This window comes from Anolis carolinensis, chromosome 6 (genome assembly GCF_035594765.1).
Source record: "Anolis carolinensis isolate JA03-04 chromosome 6, rAnoCar3.1.pri, whole genome shotgun sequence".
Taxonomy (NCBI): Eukaryota; Metazoa; Chordata; class Lepidosauria; order Squamata; family Dactyloidae; genus Anolis; species Anolis carolinensis.
In genome coordinates, this window is record NC_085846.1 from 20,802,548 (window position 1) to 20,816,135 (window position 13,588).

Sequence of the window (13,588 nt, forward strand, 5' to 3'; positions counted from 1 at the left end):
AAACTGGACCTACATCCAGATTTTATTTAAATTGAAATCCCATCAGGCAGCATACCCCAAGGAATTACGATATTTTGAAGACCATCATGATTTGGAAAGTTACACCAAATTAGTGAAAGTCACTCTTCACAATGTTATGCGATTTTAGCTCTGCAAGAACCAGGGCCCCAATTCAAAATAAGACCAGGCAGGGTAAACATAAGAATCAGAAGCTTTATTAACTTAGGCCAATAGTGGATGACAGGGAAACAGCACTCTCAAATCAGACAGAGGTAATGGGAGACATTTATAGAGACTTGATAGCTATTCAAATTGACTTCTCTCACTCTGAGCACTGATTGGTGCAAGTTACAATCTGTGTACTGGTAGAGGTGAGTCATCTGCCACTACGGCTGATTGGTTTCCTTGTCTGGTAAGAATTTTAATAATTTTAATACTGTCATTATTCAGTTTGAAGCTTGTGGCTGTTTCTGGGTCTGCTTTCAGTTGGTGCATAGAGAAAGAAATGTGGGCAGGAGTCGGGCTCATGTGTGTTGATGGCTCTAATCCTGTCAGACAGGATCTTACAATAAGTCTGGGCTTGGGTAACAATGGCTGTCAAAACATCATGATGGACTCCAAGAGAGAGACCAAGTTAAGGTGTTGTGTGCCCTTTCCAGGTGACCAGGTATTAATTCATTGTTGAGTGTGTTTATTATTAGTTAAGAAGGGATGCTCACAGAATAATTATGCCAGCTGCCCAAATGAGTAATGGGATTAGTCCTGGTGGATGATTGTTCAACTATGTATTTGGAGCAAAATTGCATTTGGGTTTCAGGTAGACTGTGTTTCTGGGGGGAAAGTTGACTTTGGACATCAGCCAGTGGGATCCTTCATGGCACCTTTCTGGGCCATAGTTTTTGGGTTCCCTTAGTTTTGATAACAAGTACACTAGCAGATCCTAACAGATCCTTAGGTTTTTATCCTTTGTTTGGTTTATTAAATAACAGATTTACATTACCTGTGCAAACCTAAATAAATTAAGACCAGCTGCCAGTCCATTCTGATCTAGTCTCTTATGACTGCATCATACATACCAGCTGTTGCAGACCTTACTTGCAGAAGCACAGCAGAGCAAGGGGGAGGAGCAGTCAAGCAGCCATTACAATAGGTGCAGTCTGATTGGCTGATGCAAATGAGAAGTTGCTTCGCAAATGGAGATAGGAAGAGCCATAGTGACAGTTGGAGCCAGGGAATTATTTTTCCGTTAGAGGTTGGAATTCAGGCAGTTAGCAGTTGGTGTTTGGAAATCAGTCTGTTAGGAGTTGGAGTTTGGAAGTTTGTCAGTTGAGAACTGTGTTTTGAAAAGGAAGCCCCTTTGAGGAAATATAGTTAAAGTCTTCAGGAAGGGAAAGGCTGAGAACTTTATTTGTAAACTCTATGGTCTAGTGTGTTGCTATTTAAATCTCAGGAAAAGTGGGCTTAAAAGTAAATTGTCTTGTTTGTGTTTCCTTGGTGAAGGAACATATTTACACAGAAACCAAGTTATATGAACATCCTTTGAGGAGAATAGCATAAGCCTTTAATGAAACCGTTAAGCATCTTTACTGTTCAATGTTAATGAAACCATCACACAAAATTACTGTTCAAACTACAAATAACCACTTTCTTGTTTCTCCTCACATAAAGTGTCACATGTGTCTCTCTCAACATGCTAACCTAGAAGAGGCTCCTGAATAAAGCATTGGTAGCAGCATTTGATAAAGGTAGCAAGTTCGAATCCTCTACATATTTGGTGGCAGCAGAAATAAAAGCCTTAGCAATTCTGGCAAATTTGAAAAATCCTTTCTGTTACATATTTTCGAACCCCCCCCCCCCCCATCCTCCATAACATTCTTCTACAGTAATATATTAACAACTTTTTGCTAATTGTAAGTGAGACATTTGTGATGTTCTATGAATATGCTTGGACCTTATGAATTTAGCTTGATTATTTTGTGCTCATGGGCATTTTATAGAAAAAGCTGTGTTTTATTACTTTGACCATGACACCTGATATTCCCTGCAATTACTATTTCAAAAATAAGCATCTACTTAATATGCATTCTTTACATATGAACAAACCTCATAATTAAATTGGTAGCATAAAACTCACTGTTGTCCTTTTATGAAATACTTATGCTTCCCTTCCTAGACCACAGGTTAATTTGGCCATTTGTGCACTTTTCTATTAGTATATATAAGGGTAAAAAACATTGAAACCAGAATTTCTTCTGATATTAAATAGGACTTAATGGTCTTTTTAAAAAAGAGACCATACTAATCAATGCAGACATAATAGTAAACTGTCAAAGGAAAACTTGTATTTCACCATGTTTACTTTTTTATTATACATGCAATTCCATTGTCATTTTTTACTTAAACTCCATTTTTTCAATCCATCCATGTCCCCAAAGTAGCTTACAAAGAATAAAAAAATAGCAATACCATCAAACAACATATTTTAATATAAACAGGAACAAGATTGCAGAAGTAAACACCTCCAGTTAAACAGATAATGTTAATTAAAATATATTAAGATTATGTCTAAATCATAATGGAGCAAAATAAGCTGTTAGTGGAATGGAGTTAGTTACAGTGTTGTTTCTGATATCATCTTACTCGTTTTCCAAGTGTTGGTGTAAATCCATGAGGTTCCACATTCTACACTATTTAGGTTTTCAAAGTTCAGAAACATGTATTCAGCTGTTGGCTATTCTGTTAATGTATTATGGCAATATACCCAAGACAGTCATTTGCATGTACCAGAGAATAAAAGAATCAAGATATTTTCCTATTAGAACACAGTGCAAGAGTAGGGACTTCCTGAACCTACAAAGATCCATGTGGATGCCTTTTGCTGCAGGTCCAGACATAGGAAAATGGCAATACACCTTTCTATGGATCCTCTCGCTCTTGAGTGACATGACAATGGTCATGTTGGCATGGAGATGCATTGTTCAAAAGAAAAATGTGGATTGGCAGTGACATCAGTAGGTGCAGCTACAGAGATATAGCTATGCGAAAAGTGTATGTCTCCTGATGCATGATCTCAGTTGACATTTTAAAAATGCATGCTGTGACATATCCAATTCCTCCCACCCAATTGTGGTCTACATTTCTGATGTCTACATTTGTTTTTATTTACTTACTTATTATTGGTAGCATCCCAAGAACATGACACTGAAACAGTAACATGATTAAGAAGGGATAGGCCCTTGCTCTGAATCTTTTTCTAGGGATTTTCTGAACTCCTTGGCATGACTAACCTCATTTGAAACTGAAATGCCCTGGTGTCTACTACTGCTTACTTGAGAAGAAAATGAGTTCATTGAATAAGCTCTGGAATCCCAAACAAGAAGTAAATGGAAATCAACACAAATTTATTTTAATAATTATATTTTCTGAAGCTGTAATACATAAGGTTCTACTGATGTCAGAATGGACTAGCAAGGCAGGAATAAAAAGACCCCCTCCTTGTTTATGATTGTGCAAAATTAGCCGATGTGGCCACAGTGGTCAAGCACACACACGGAGCTGTATGGCTAGTGAGATGGCAGCGTCAAGGGGCTAAGTGCAGGGAAAGGATGGTGATGGCAGTGTTTTTCTGGACATGGAAAATGAACTCAATCCAGCATTCTTGACTGCCATGAAGCCCCAGAATTCTCTGGCATTTCCTGCAATGTCTGGATCAACCTTTATTTTAGCTCAAGGTAAGGCAAAGTTGGTATAAGGACAGAAAATCTTGGATTCTTACTGGAAGTCCCCATGCATTGTGCAGTTAGACAGCACTGGATTTGTAATGAGTTCACATTTTTATCCATTTAGATGACTCCTTATAATCCATGCACGGATCTATCTTAGTCAATTATTTTCCTTTGGATTCCTAGTTCTCCTTGTTTATCTAACAGGGCATTTCCTTGCTAGATTTTTCTTCAGTGCCTCTTTCACTTCCTTATTTCTCAGGCAATAGATGAGTGGATTGACAGCTGGAATGACCACGGCATAGAAAATGGACACTATTTTGTTAAGGTTGAAAGGGTGAATTTTTCTAGGTCGAGCATACATGAAGACTGCTGACGTAAAAAAGATGATGACCACTGTGAGGTGTGAAGCACATGTTGAGAAGACTTTCTTCTTTCCTTGGACTGTAGGGATGTGAAAAATTGAAGTGATGATGAACAGATAGGATAGAATGGTTACAGCGAGTGGACCAAGGAGAATTACCAAGGCCAGAATGAAATCTACCAACTCAGCCGTTGACATATCAGTGCAGGAGAGGTTGAGTACTGGGGAGATATCACAAAAAAAGTGATTAATCACTCTAGGACCACAAAAGGTCAGCCTGGAGATAAAGATGACTTTGACTAAGGAGGTGGAGAAGCCACATACCCAAGAGAGCAAACCTAACTGGAAACAAAATCTATGTGTCATAATAGCTGAATAGCGAAGTGGGTTGCATACTGCTATGTATCGATCATATGCCATGACAGCTAGGAGGACACATTCAGTACACATCAATGAGATGAAGAAGTAGAGCTGAGCCATGCAACTTTGGAAGGAGATGGTCTTGCTCGGTGACCAGAAATCCACCAGCAGTTTGGGAAGTGTGACACTGATATACCAGATTTCCAAGAAAGACAAATTTCCAAGGAAAAAATACATGGGTTTATGAAGGCTCCTGTTATTTTTTACTAAGGAGATAATGATAAGATTCTCTGTAACTGTTAGTATATATGTCAGAAAGAAAGTCATGAAAAGAAATAGCTGGAGCTCTAGTCCAGAGGGAAACCCCACAAGGATAAATTCAGAAATGATAGTGTTGTTTTCCATCTCCCAAAAGAATAGACCTATAGGCAAGGAAAATAATGGAGATAATGACATTTAATAAAATTTATAGCACACAAAGTATAAACAGAAACTGGAACACTCACATAATGTTAAAACTTTTAACAAATTAAAATTAATGAATCAATGGATATTATTGATATGATACTAAATATGCCCCCTTCTACACTGCCATATAATTCAGTTCAAAGAAGATAATCTGGATTTTAAATGACAGCGTAGAAGGGGCCTAGATGCTTAATTCTGTAAAGAAATGACTTTTATACACCCATAAGGGAATTTTTGAATTTTTCCTTTTGACACAATAGACCTTCATGCTATACCAAAACATGCTTTAAAGTTTTTCCCCAGTTTTAAGATTGTTCACAACAGAGATATAATGGTCCTTCAAGAAAAGGGGGTGATAAAACTCTTTGACAAAAGGATAAACAAATATGATTGTTCTTCTTTTTGTCATCACTTTGAGAATTGTCTCTCTGGCAAAAAATGTTGAAACCAAAGTGTGTTTTTCTCCTGAGTATTAATATGAATTTATATATTTTTATTTCGATACACACTGTTTCATTTTTAAAAAAGAACTACCAATGTGTCAAGAGGTCTGAATTCACTGCTTCAATACAAGAAGAAGTCTAACATAAAAAAATAAATGTGATGTGGAATTTTGCTGTCTTTTTCTCTCACACAGGCAGCCCTCCCAATAAATATGGGACACATATTTCTACTGTCTCTTTAGAATTTCAAAAGGTGGAAACACTGAGGATGGTATTGGCAAACCTAGCCAAAGTGAACATCTCAATGCCCATCTCATACATTCAGTTTTTCTATACAAACATCAGGTTGTGGTTTCGTTTAAGTTCCAATGAAATCAGTGAAAAGTTAAGCACAATTTACACCTGTGTTGTTTTCAGTAGGAAACAAAATGCAACTGACTTACTCTAGATCCACCTTAATATGTCCTTAATACTGGATGTCAGTGCAGTTTTGGAAATAAATATATATAAATATATATACATAAATATTTGCATTTTAGAAATCTGTTAATATTTTAAAAAATATAATTCACATATGTTATTTTTCAAATATGCACATATATCTATGCATATACACTCCACGCTAGCTCTTTGTATGTATTTGCTACTATTTTTCTTCTTGCTCCCATCAATATTCTCATGAACAATACAGATTTTCCTATTAATCACTATTACTCCAATCCTCACAAACGTTGGCTATAACATAAATGAATACAAAAGCTCTGTTGAATTCTCAACTCACATTAGCTTGGCAGGGACTGCTTGTAGATTTTCAGATATCGTTGGTTTGAAAGTCTGATCAATACGTCCAATAACATGAAATATGTTCAAAGTGCCTGAAGCTTTTCACAGCCAAAGATTATACCATGGTGACTTCTTTTCTTAGAAGAATGTCCCTTGGTCTTTTGAGAACTCACTCGTAGGTGAGAACTCACTCGCCTTGATTTCTAATTAATGAGCCCCAGATCCCCATGATCCCTCAGTGGCTTGAGAGAGTTAAACAAACAATGTCTTGTACAGTAGACCCTTGGTATCTACTGGGATTTGGTTCCAGGATGCCACCCCCTTCTCCAGATAGATATCAAAATTTGCGTATGCTCAAGTTTCATTATACATAATTGTATAGCAAAATGGAAAAATCAAGGTTTGCTTTTTGATTTTTTTAAAAAAAATACTTTCAAACCATGGTATGTACATTATTAACAAAACAATGGCATAGTAGAATGGTAAAAATGGGTAAGAAGGCAACATTCTCATTATATAGCTTACACACACACACACACACACACACACACAATTTGGGGACCATCATTATAAAAACGTGATAATACTGTACCTTACATTTGTCAAAGGAAGATGAATAATTTCTTCAACATAGTTTCCAACTATATTTGTAACTGAACTTATGCACATGAAGAACTGCAAAAAAAAAAAAATCACCCAGAAATGCATTTAACACAGAAACTTGTATATTTCTGGCAATTTGTTTTCACAATTTATTATGCAAAATACTTTCCTGGAAATATAAGTGTTTTATTTGCCAATGTTTTTTAAAAAACAATTCATTAATTCCACAGTGAAGACCATGTGTAATTTTTTGGGAAACCATGGGTAGGTTTGTATACAGGGGAAAAAAACCAGTGTTGATCTGGCTTCCACTCCATGCATTCCTGTGCAGAATAACTACATGGAACACCTTTGGAAAGTTCAAAAAACTTGAAAAAAATACAAAAATATTTGTTCTCCTCCTCTGCAGGATGGATTAGATGAAATTTATTCATAATCAAATGCAAGGATGAAATAGTCAAAACTTAATAGTCTTTGGGCATCTGCATACCCTCCACCTCCATGCACATGTGATATTTCCCTTAGTAAATGTCAGTTATTGGTGAGCTGGCAAGTGTGTATGTGTGTATATATATACATGGATAATTAAGGCTTGGTAAATGAGGCCAGCTAAAAGTTAGGTAATAAAGATCTGTTTTGCCCATAAAGATCTGTTAAAATTCTTGACTGCTGCTTTAGATACTGGACTACTGGTAAATTACCCCCCTCCACAAAAGAACCTTCCTCTTGTTGATGTGGTTTATTTATTTATTTATTTATTTATTTACAGCATTTATATTCCGCCCTTCTTACCCCGAAGGGGACTCAGGGCGGATCACATTACACATATAGGCAAACATTCAATGCCTTTTAACATAGAACAAAGACAGACAAACATAGGCCTCGAACTCATGACCTCCTGGTCAGAGTGATTCATTGCAGCTGCTCTCCAGCCTGTGCCACAGCTCGAGCTGTTTTTCCTTTTTCCTCAAGAGATAATGGTTGATGCATAGAATGAATCTCCTTCTACTCTATCTTGGGTACGATTTTGGAGACTTGATGTAAATTTAGGATTCAAGAGAATAACATCAATTATGTGTGTGTGTGTACACTTCCTTCACACTTTCAATGAACACATAGATTAAATATGAGCCTTCAGCAGTTACAAAATTGGAAATCCATTTTATGATCACCTAACTGCTGATTTGTTGATTTATGCTGTGGTCTTCACTGCCAACTTGAATTTACTGCTTTTATGTTGTGTACTTTTGTTGCTTATCCAGTGGATGTCAGCATAAAACATGACACTTGAGAAAAGTTAAAAGACACCACCACCCATCTTGTACCCAAACTAACAGCCCTACTAGAATCAATTCAATATAGGAAAATTTAAAAATGAAAAATAAAATGCTGACCCTTTAACATTAACATGTATTATCTGTCAACATCTGTTTTGATCCCATTAGTTTTATAGGGTTTTCTTAGGCAAAATTTTTCATAAGTGGTTTTGCCAATTTTTTCTTCTGAAATGTAGCCTACAGCAGCTGATATTTGTTGGTGGTTTTGATTCAACTATTAACCAGGGCTGAGCTTTCTTAGATTCCAAAATCATATGGGATCTGGTGTTTTAAAGATGTGCCCTCCAAAATAGAAATATAAAATCACTAACAGTTTCTTTAAAAAGAGATCAAAGAACTATTTCAGCAATTTTCTTCTCACTGTAAAAATGTCTTTGAAAACTATTTTTGAATGCTATTCACAGTCTGGGACTTACCTACGCAAAATTTGAATATGTTTGTTTTACACAGAAAACAGTATTTTATGTGCAGAAAAACATGTTCCCCATAAAAATAATATTTTCAACCTAGAAATATTAATTCATGTGCAGAAATGATATATTCTTTACAGATAGTGCTGTTTTGAACAAGTGTGAATTTTAAGCCAAATAACTCCTGATGTGCAAAGTTCTTTATTTGTCCCGGATTTTTCTCATTAGCATGTCACAACATTCAAAATTACAAGTTTTTGACAATTTTAGAATAATTTTGCTTTCAAATCCAATTTAAACATTAGTCTTCAAATTCATTATACACTGCAAAATTCCTTTGTCCCTACCTCCTTAATTAGCTGAGCTGATGTCATTGCCACAAACTCAGGACTGATCTACACTGCCATATAATCCAGTTCAAAGCAGATAGTCTGGATTTTTATGGCAGTGTAGGTGCCAAAAATAGGTTCCAAAAATAGTGATCTTTCAATCAATCTTTATTGTGCCACAAACAGTTTGACAAATGTTTGTTTAACACTTAGTGTGGAAAAAGGGAGAAAAATCCAATGAGATATAACGCCTTTAAATAAATACATTTTCTTTATTTTTTTCAAATTTATATATGCAACAAGCAAGGTTCATAATGACAAAAATATTGGATTACTAAGAGGAATTGCGCTTATACATAAACAATGTTGGTGTCCACAAAAAAGAAATGTATATATAACATTACAAGCTTTCATTAGTCCTATTTTGCTGTGAGAAAGTCTTCCCTTAATGGAACCTGGGAACTGCAAGTTGGTGAAAATTGTTACATTTTCCAAATTTTAGAATCTTTTCATGTCCTAGCAATTCTTCCCAAAGTTCCTTGAAGCAAAAAACTGCTAAATTATCTGTACAGGAGGAAGAAGGCAAAGAAGGAAAATGAGTTGAAGAAAGATTAAGGATTAAGGATAGTGAAATTTTTTGGCACATCAGAGCTCAGGAGCACCCTCACTTTTGCCAATAAAATGCCATGTTATCAACAAACCATGATCAGAGCTCCAATACTTTTTACAAATATCCAGCTGTTAATCATCATCTTCTTCAAGGCTTCTTTTACATCCTTGTTCCTCAAGCTATAGATCATTGGATTAAGAAGTGGAGTAACTACTGCATAAAAGACTGAGGCTACTGTGTCCAGATCTGAGGCAAAAGGGGAGATGGGCCTTACATATATGAAGATGACTGTGGAATAGTAAATCACCACCACAGCAAGGTGTGAGCCACAGGTGGAAAAAGCTTTCTGCCTTCCAGTGACTGAAGGTATTTGGAGGATGGTTGAAATGATGAAGGTGTAGGATACCATAGTGAGAAGGCACGTGCTGAGGATGACAAGGGAGGCCAGAACTGAGACCAGTGTAGAGCTGAGAATGGTATTGCCACATGACCGTCTCAGGAGTGGTCCAGCATCACAAAAGAAGTGATGGATTTCCTTAGGTCCACAAAATGATAACTGAGATATTAGCACAATAGGCACCAAAGGAGCCAGGAAGCCACCCACCCAGGCTGCAATCACTAGCCAAGTGGTCAATTGTAGGGTCATGAGGGCTGGATAATGAAGAGGCCGGCATATGGCCAAGTAGCGATCATAAGCCATAGTAGCTAGAAGGAAACACTCAGTGGAGCCCAAGGCAAAAAAAAGGTAAAGTTGAGCAATACAACCTGTCACAGTGATTGAACTTCCACCAACCAGGAAGCTTTCCAGCATCTTGGGCACAGTGGAGGTAGTATACCAGATCTCCATGAATGAGAAATTGCCAAGGAAGTAGTACATGGGCCGCTGCAATTTACGATTTGCCTTGATGACTGAGATGATGACTACATTGGCTGTGATGGTGAGGATGTAAGTAAACAAGACTAGAGTGAAGCACAGCATACGGAGTTGTGGAGAACCTGGGAACCCCAAGATGGTAAACACCTTTACCACAGTCCTGTTGACAGATTCCATGTTGGCATCCGTTCTGAGTAGTATTGTGGTGGGAAGAAGAAAAAAGGAAGAGGAAGAAGAAAGGGAACAATAGAAAATTAATGGTGTGATATATGCTGTGGTTGTAAGACAATTTTATATTTAAGTTAACTCATCACTAGATACGAGTCCAGTGCATTATATAGTCCTCATATCAATTAGCTTATTTGTTTGTTTTTTTAAAAAGTATCCTCACACATGAACCATTATAACAGGAATCTGCCCAGTGCTGTCTTCCCTGAGGTTACGTTATGTAATGTACTAACTATGCAGCATGCAGCTGAGATTTTTTTAAAAAAACTTCTGGGTAATCATAGTGAGGCACCCTCAGAGTTCACACACATCCTAACCTTACCCCCTGTATTACACAGGTTAGGTTAAAAGCCATCTCTATCCATTACCGATCCATACTATGTATCCATACACTTATGCCATATCCAAACCCCCTCAATGGATTGTCACCTTGTCGTGGTGAGGGGGCTTGCGTGTTCCAATGAACCTGCGAGCACAACCACCGGAGACATGCACTCCCAGGAGTGGCCACAGGAGAGGATCCAGACCAAGAACAATCCGAAGACCCTAAGACCTCAACGGCGGAACAGGCGGAGGATAACATGGTACATGTTACAATAGCTGTGAAGGTGGAAGAAGGCTGCAACAGACTGAGAAGCCACTGTTGTTGTGTAATCACACCACTGCTGGAACCTCACTCTGTGAAGACTGTGTGTTGACCAGCTGTGCGCCGACCTCCACACATTAAAAAAACTCACACACAGGCGTCTTCCAAGAAAGATGGAAGACAATTGTCCTTGAACTACGAGGGATCGCCTAAGAAGAAGCTATATCAAAACTGCAAAACTCTAGCAGTTTGACATCACATTAGCTGCTATAGATCAATGGATGGAATTCTGTGATTTGTAGTTTTGTGAGATATTTACTCCTTTTGTTCAGACATCTCTGATGCCACAACAAATTACAAATTACAGAATTCCAAAGTTTGGAACTGTGGCAGTTATAGTGGAAGCAAACCACTATAATTCTGCAGTGTGGATGGTCTCTTAGTGACAAGAAAAAATACTAACTTTCAGCTTCACATTATGAACCAAACGTCATTATACTTAATGTAGCATAAGGTCTCCCACTGTTTTTCCATATCTGAATCCATTATCTTACCTATTGCTAAATCACACTCTGATTCCAAATAAAATTAAGTATGGCCAGTCCACCTAGATCATAGTAAGGGCCTATCAATCCTCATGTAGATTCTGTTTCCTACAATACCCTAGTGAAACTTCCAGTTCTAAACATAAAATTTCAATGGTTTCTCTTGAAAATTATTTTATTTTAGAAGGTTTCTCCTAGCAATGGAATTTCATTCATATCTGCTCAGAAGTAAGTTTCATTCAGCTCACTAGGAATTACTGAAAGGCAAACAATTCCAAGTATAGCAGCTGTGAACTAAATGAAACAGTATTTAAATAGAATAGAATGCAAGTTTTAAATTTTGTACTACAGTACCTCCCTTTCAAGGGAAAATGCAGTTCTGAACCTCACACATTTTGTGTTCTCAATGTAGATTTGTAGACAGTGGTAAATAATGAATTTTATGAGGATGCAATGTATAATATTACCATATGAAAGCAATATATGGCATTTCATCATTTTAAACTATTCCATTTTTAAAATGGTTGTATCAATCAGATAATGTAGGGATGAAAAGGGCAAGAACTATAAAGTACTTTAAATACATATATGAAGACAGATAGATAGCATTCTGTGTCTGTTATGGGTAAATCTATGTCAACATACACATTCACCAGTAAGGTTTATGTCATTAAAATCTGTTTGTAAGTAAGAGGGATAACACATAATGTGTACTTACTTTCATAAATGCAGCTTTATGTTTATCTCACCTTTATTGCCAGATATATCTTCTATTTATAAAATAGATTTTTTTTTTGTTGGAATCATGTCCCCTTGAATGTCTCCATATATTGTTCCAGCAACTTTCAGGAGAATTGAGGCCACTGGATGTACAGAGAACAGATTGGTACAAATAATCTCCTTATACTGGTAACAAGAGGGGTATACAGCATGGATTGAAGGAGTTGACAGGGAAGATAAGTATTTGGTTGACAAAAGGAACCTCTTCCTATCCACGTGAACCTCTTCAACTCTGAAAAGGATGAGTCAGACACTCTCCAATAAGTTACAATGACAAACGCATAAGATTACATTTGAGAAAAGACCAACCATTACAGGATACATTATGGCAATTCAGAAAACAGAATATGTAATTCACAAACCTCCTGTAAACTTTGTTGCTAGCCTCTGGGTTTCAGAAATACAGCCTCTAAACGTAGTGTTATCTGCAGTTTCACTGCTGATCGAAACCTTATTCTAAATACAGCTAAGGATGCCTACCATGATATCTTGATGCCTACCATGATATCTTGTAGCAGTGAATTCCATACATTTTGTATGGTAAGATGAAGGTTTCTGTGTCTCCTGCTTTTGCCACTTCCAAGTTTCTGGCCTATTGCTATTATTTCTATACCTATCTTTTAAAAAAGCTTTAAAGGCACTAAAGCTTTGAACTTGTGGTGAGCAAAAGAGTCTCCTCATATAATTTTGACTTTTTTCCTGTACATTTCCAGTTTAGTAACCTATTTCTCTCCAACATAAGATAGATAGATTAGAAAGGCAAATATTATAAAGAACAAAACCAAAAGAGATGGCATATGGATATGATAAGGAAGAAATTCAAATAGATATAAAAATTTTTATCTAAATACATTGCACAATCTTCAAGTATATATCTACATCTCTGTCTATCCACCTTAACAGAGGGTAATGATCCAGTGGAGTCACAAAATGCTAGTTATTCAGATGACATCAATATATTCTAAGTAATTATAAACAATACAAAAGTATTATTATTAGATGAAGCATTCATACCTACATTCTTTATTAAACAACTGCAATCTTCTGTAGATAATATTCAAAATATTTGTTACTTGTATTTCTCACTTCTGTTACCACAGATCTAAATTCCTACATCTTACTATTGTTGTTTAAACCTTTTAGGGA

At 36.6% G+C, this 13,588-nt stretch overlaps 2 protein-coding genes across 2 annotated transcripts; both read right to left on the bottom strand.

The window, feature by feature from the left end:
- Positions 1 to 3,690: 3,690 nt before the first annotated feature.
- LOC100555680 (olfactory receptor 6B1) lies at positions 3,691 to 4,947 on the bottom strand. Its single transcript, XM_008116536.3, has one exon. It carries the CDS (start codon positions 4,900 to 4,902, stop codon positions 3,919 to 3,921), a length of 984 nt encoding a protein of 327 aa, XP_008114743.3. The 5' UTR covers positions 4,903 to 4,947; the 3' UTR covers positions 3,691 to 3,918.
- A 4,564-nt stretch (positions 4,948 to 9,511) lies between these two features.
- LOC100555485 (olfactory receptor 6F1) lies at positions 9,512 to 10,938 on the bottom strand. Its single transcript, XM_003224545.4, has one exon. The coding sequence runs from the start codon at positions 10,478 to 10,480 to the stop codon at positions 9,512 to 9,514; it is 969 nt and encodes a 322-aa protein (XP_003224593.2). The 5' UTR covers positions 10,481 to 10,938.
- Between the last annotated feature and the right edge of the window lie 2,650 nt (positions 10,939 to 13,588).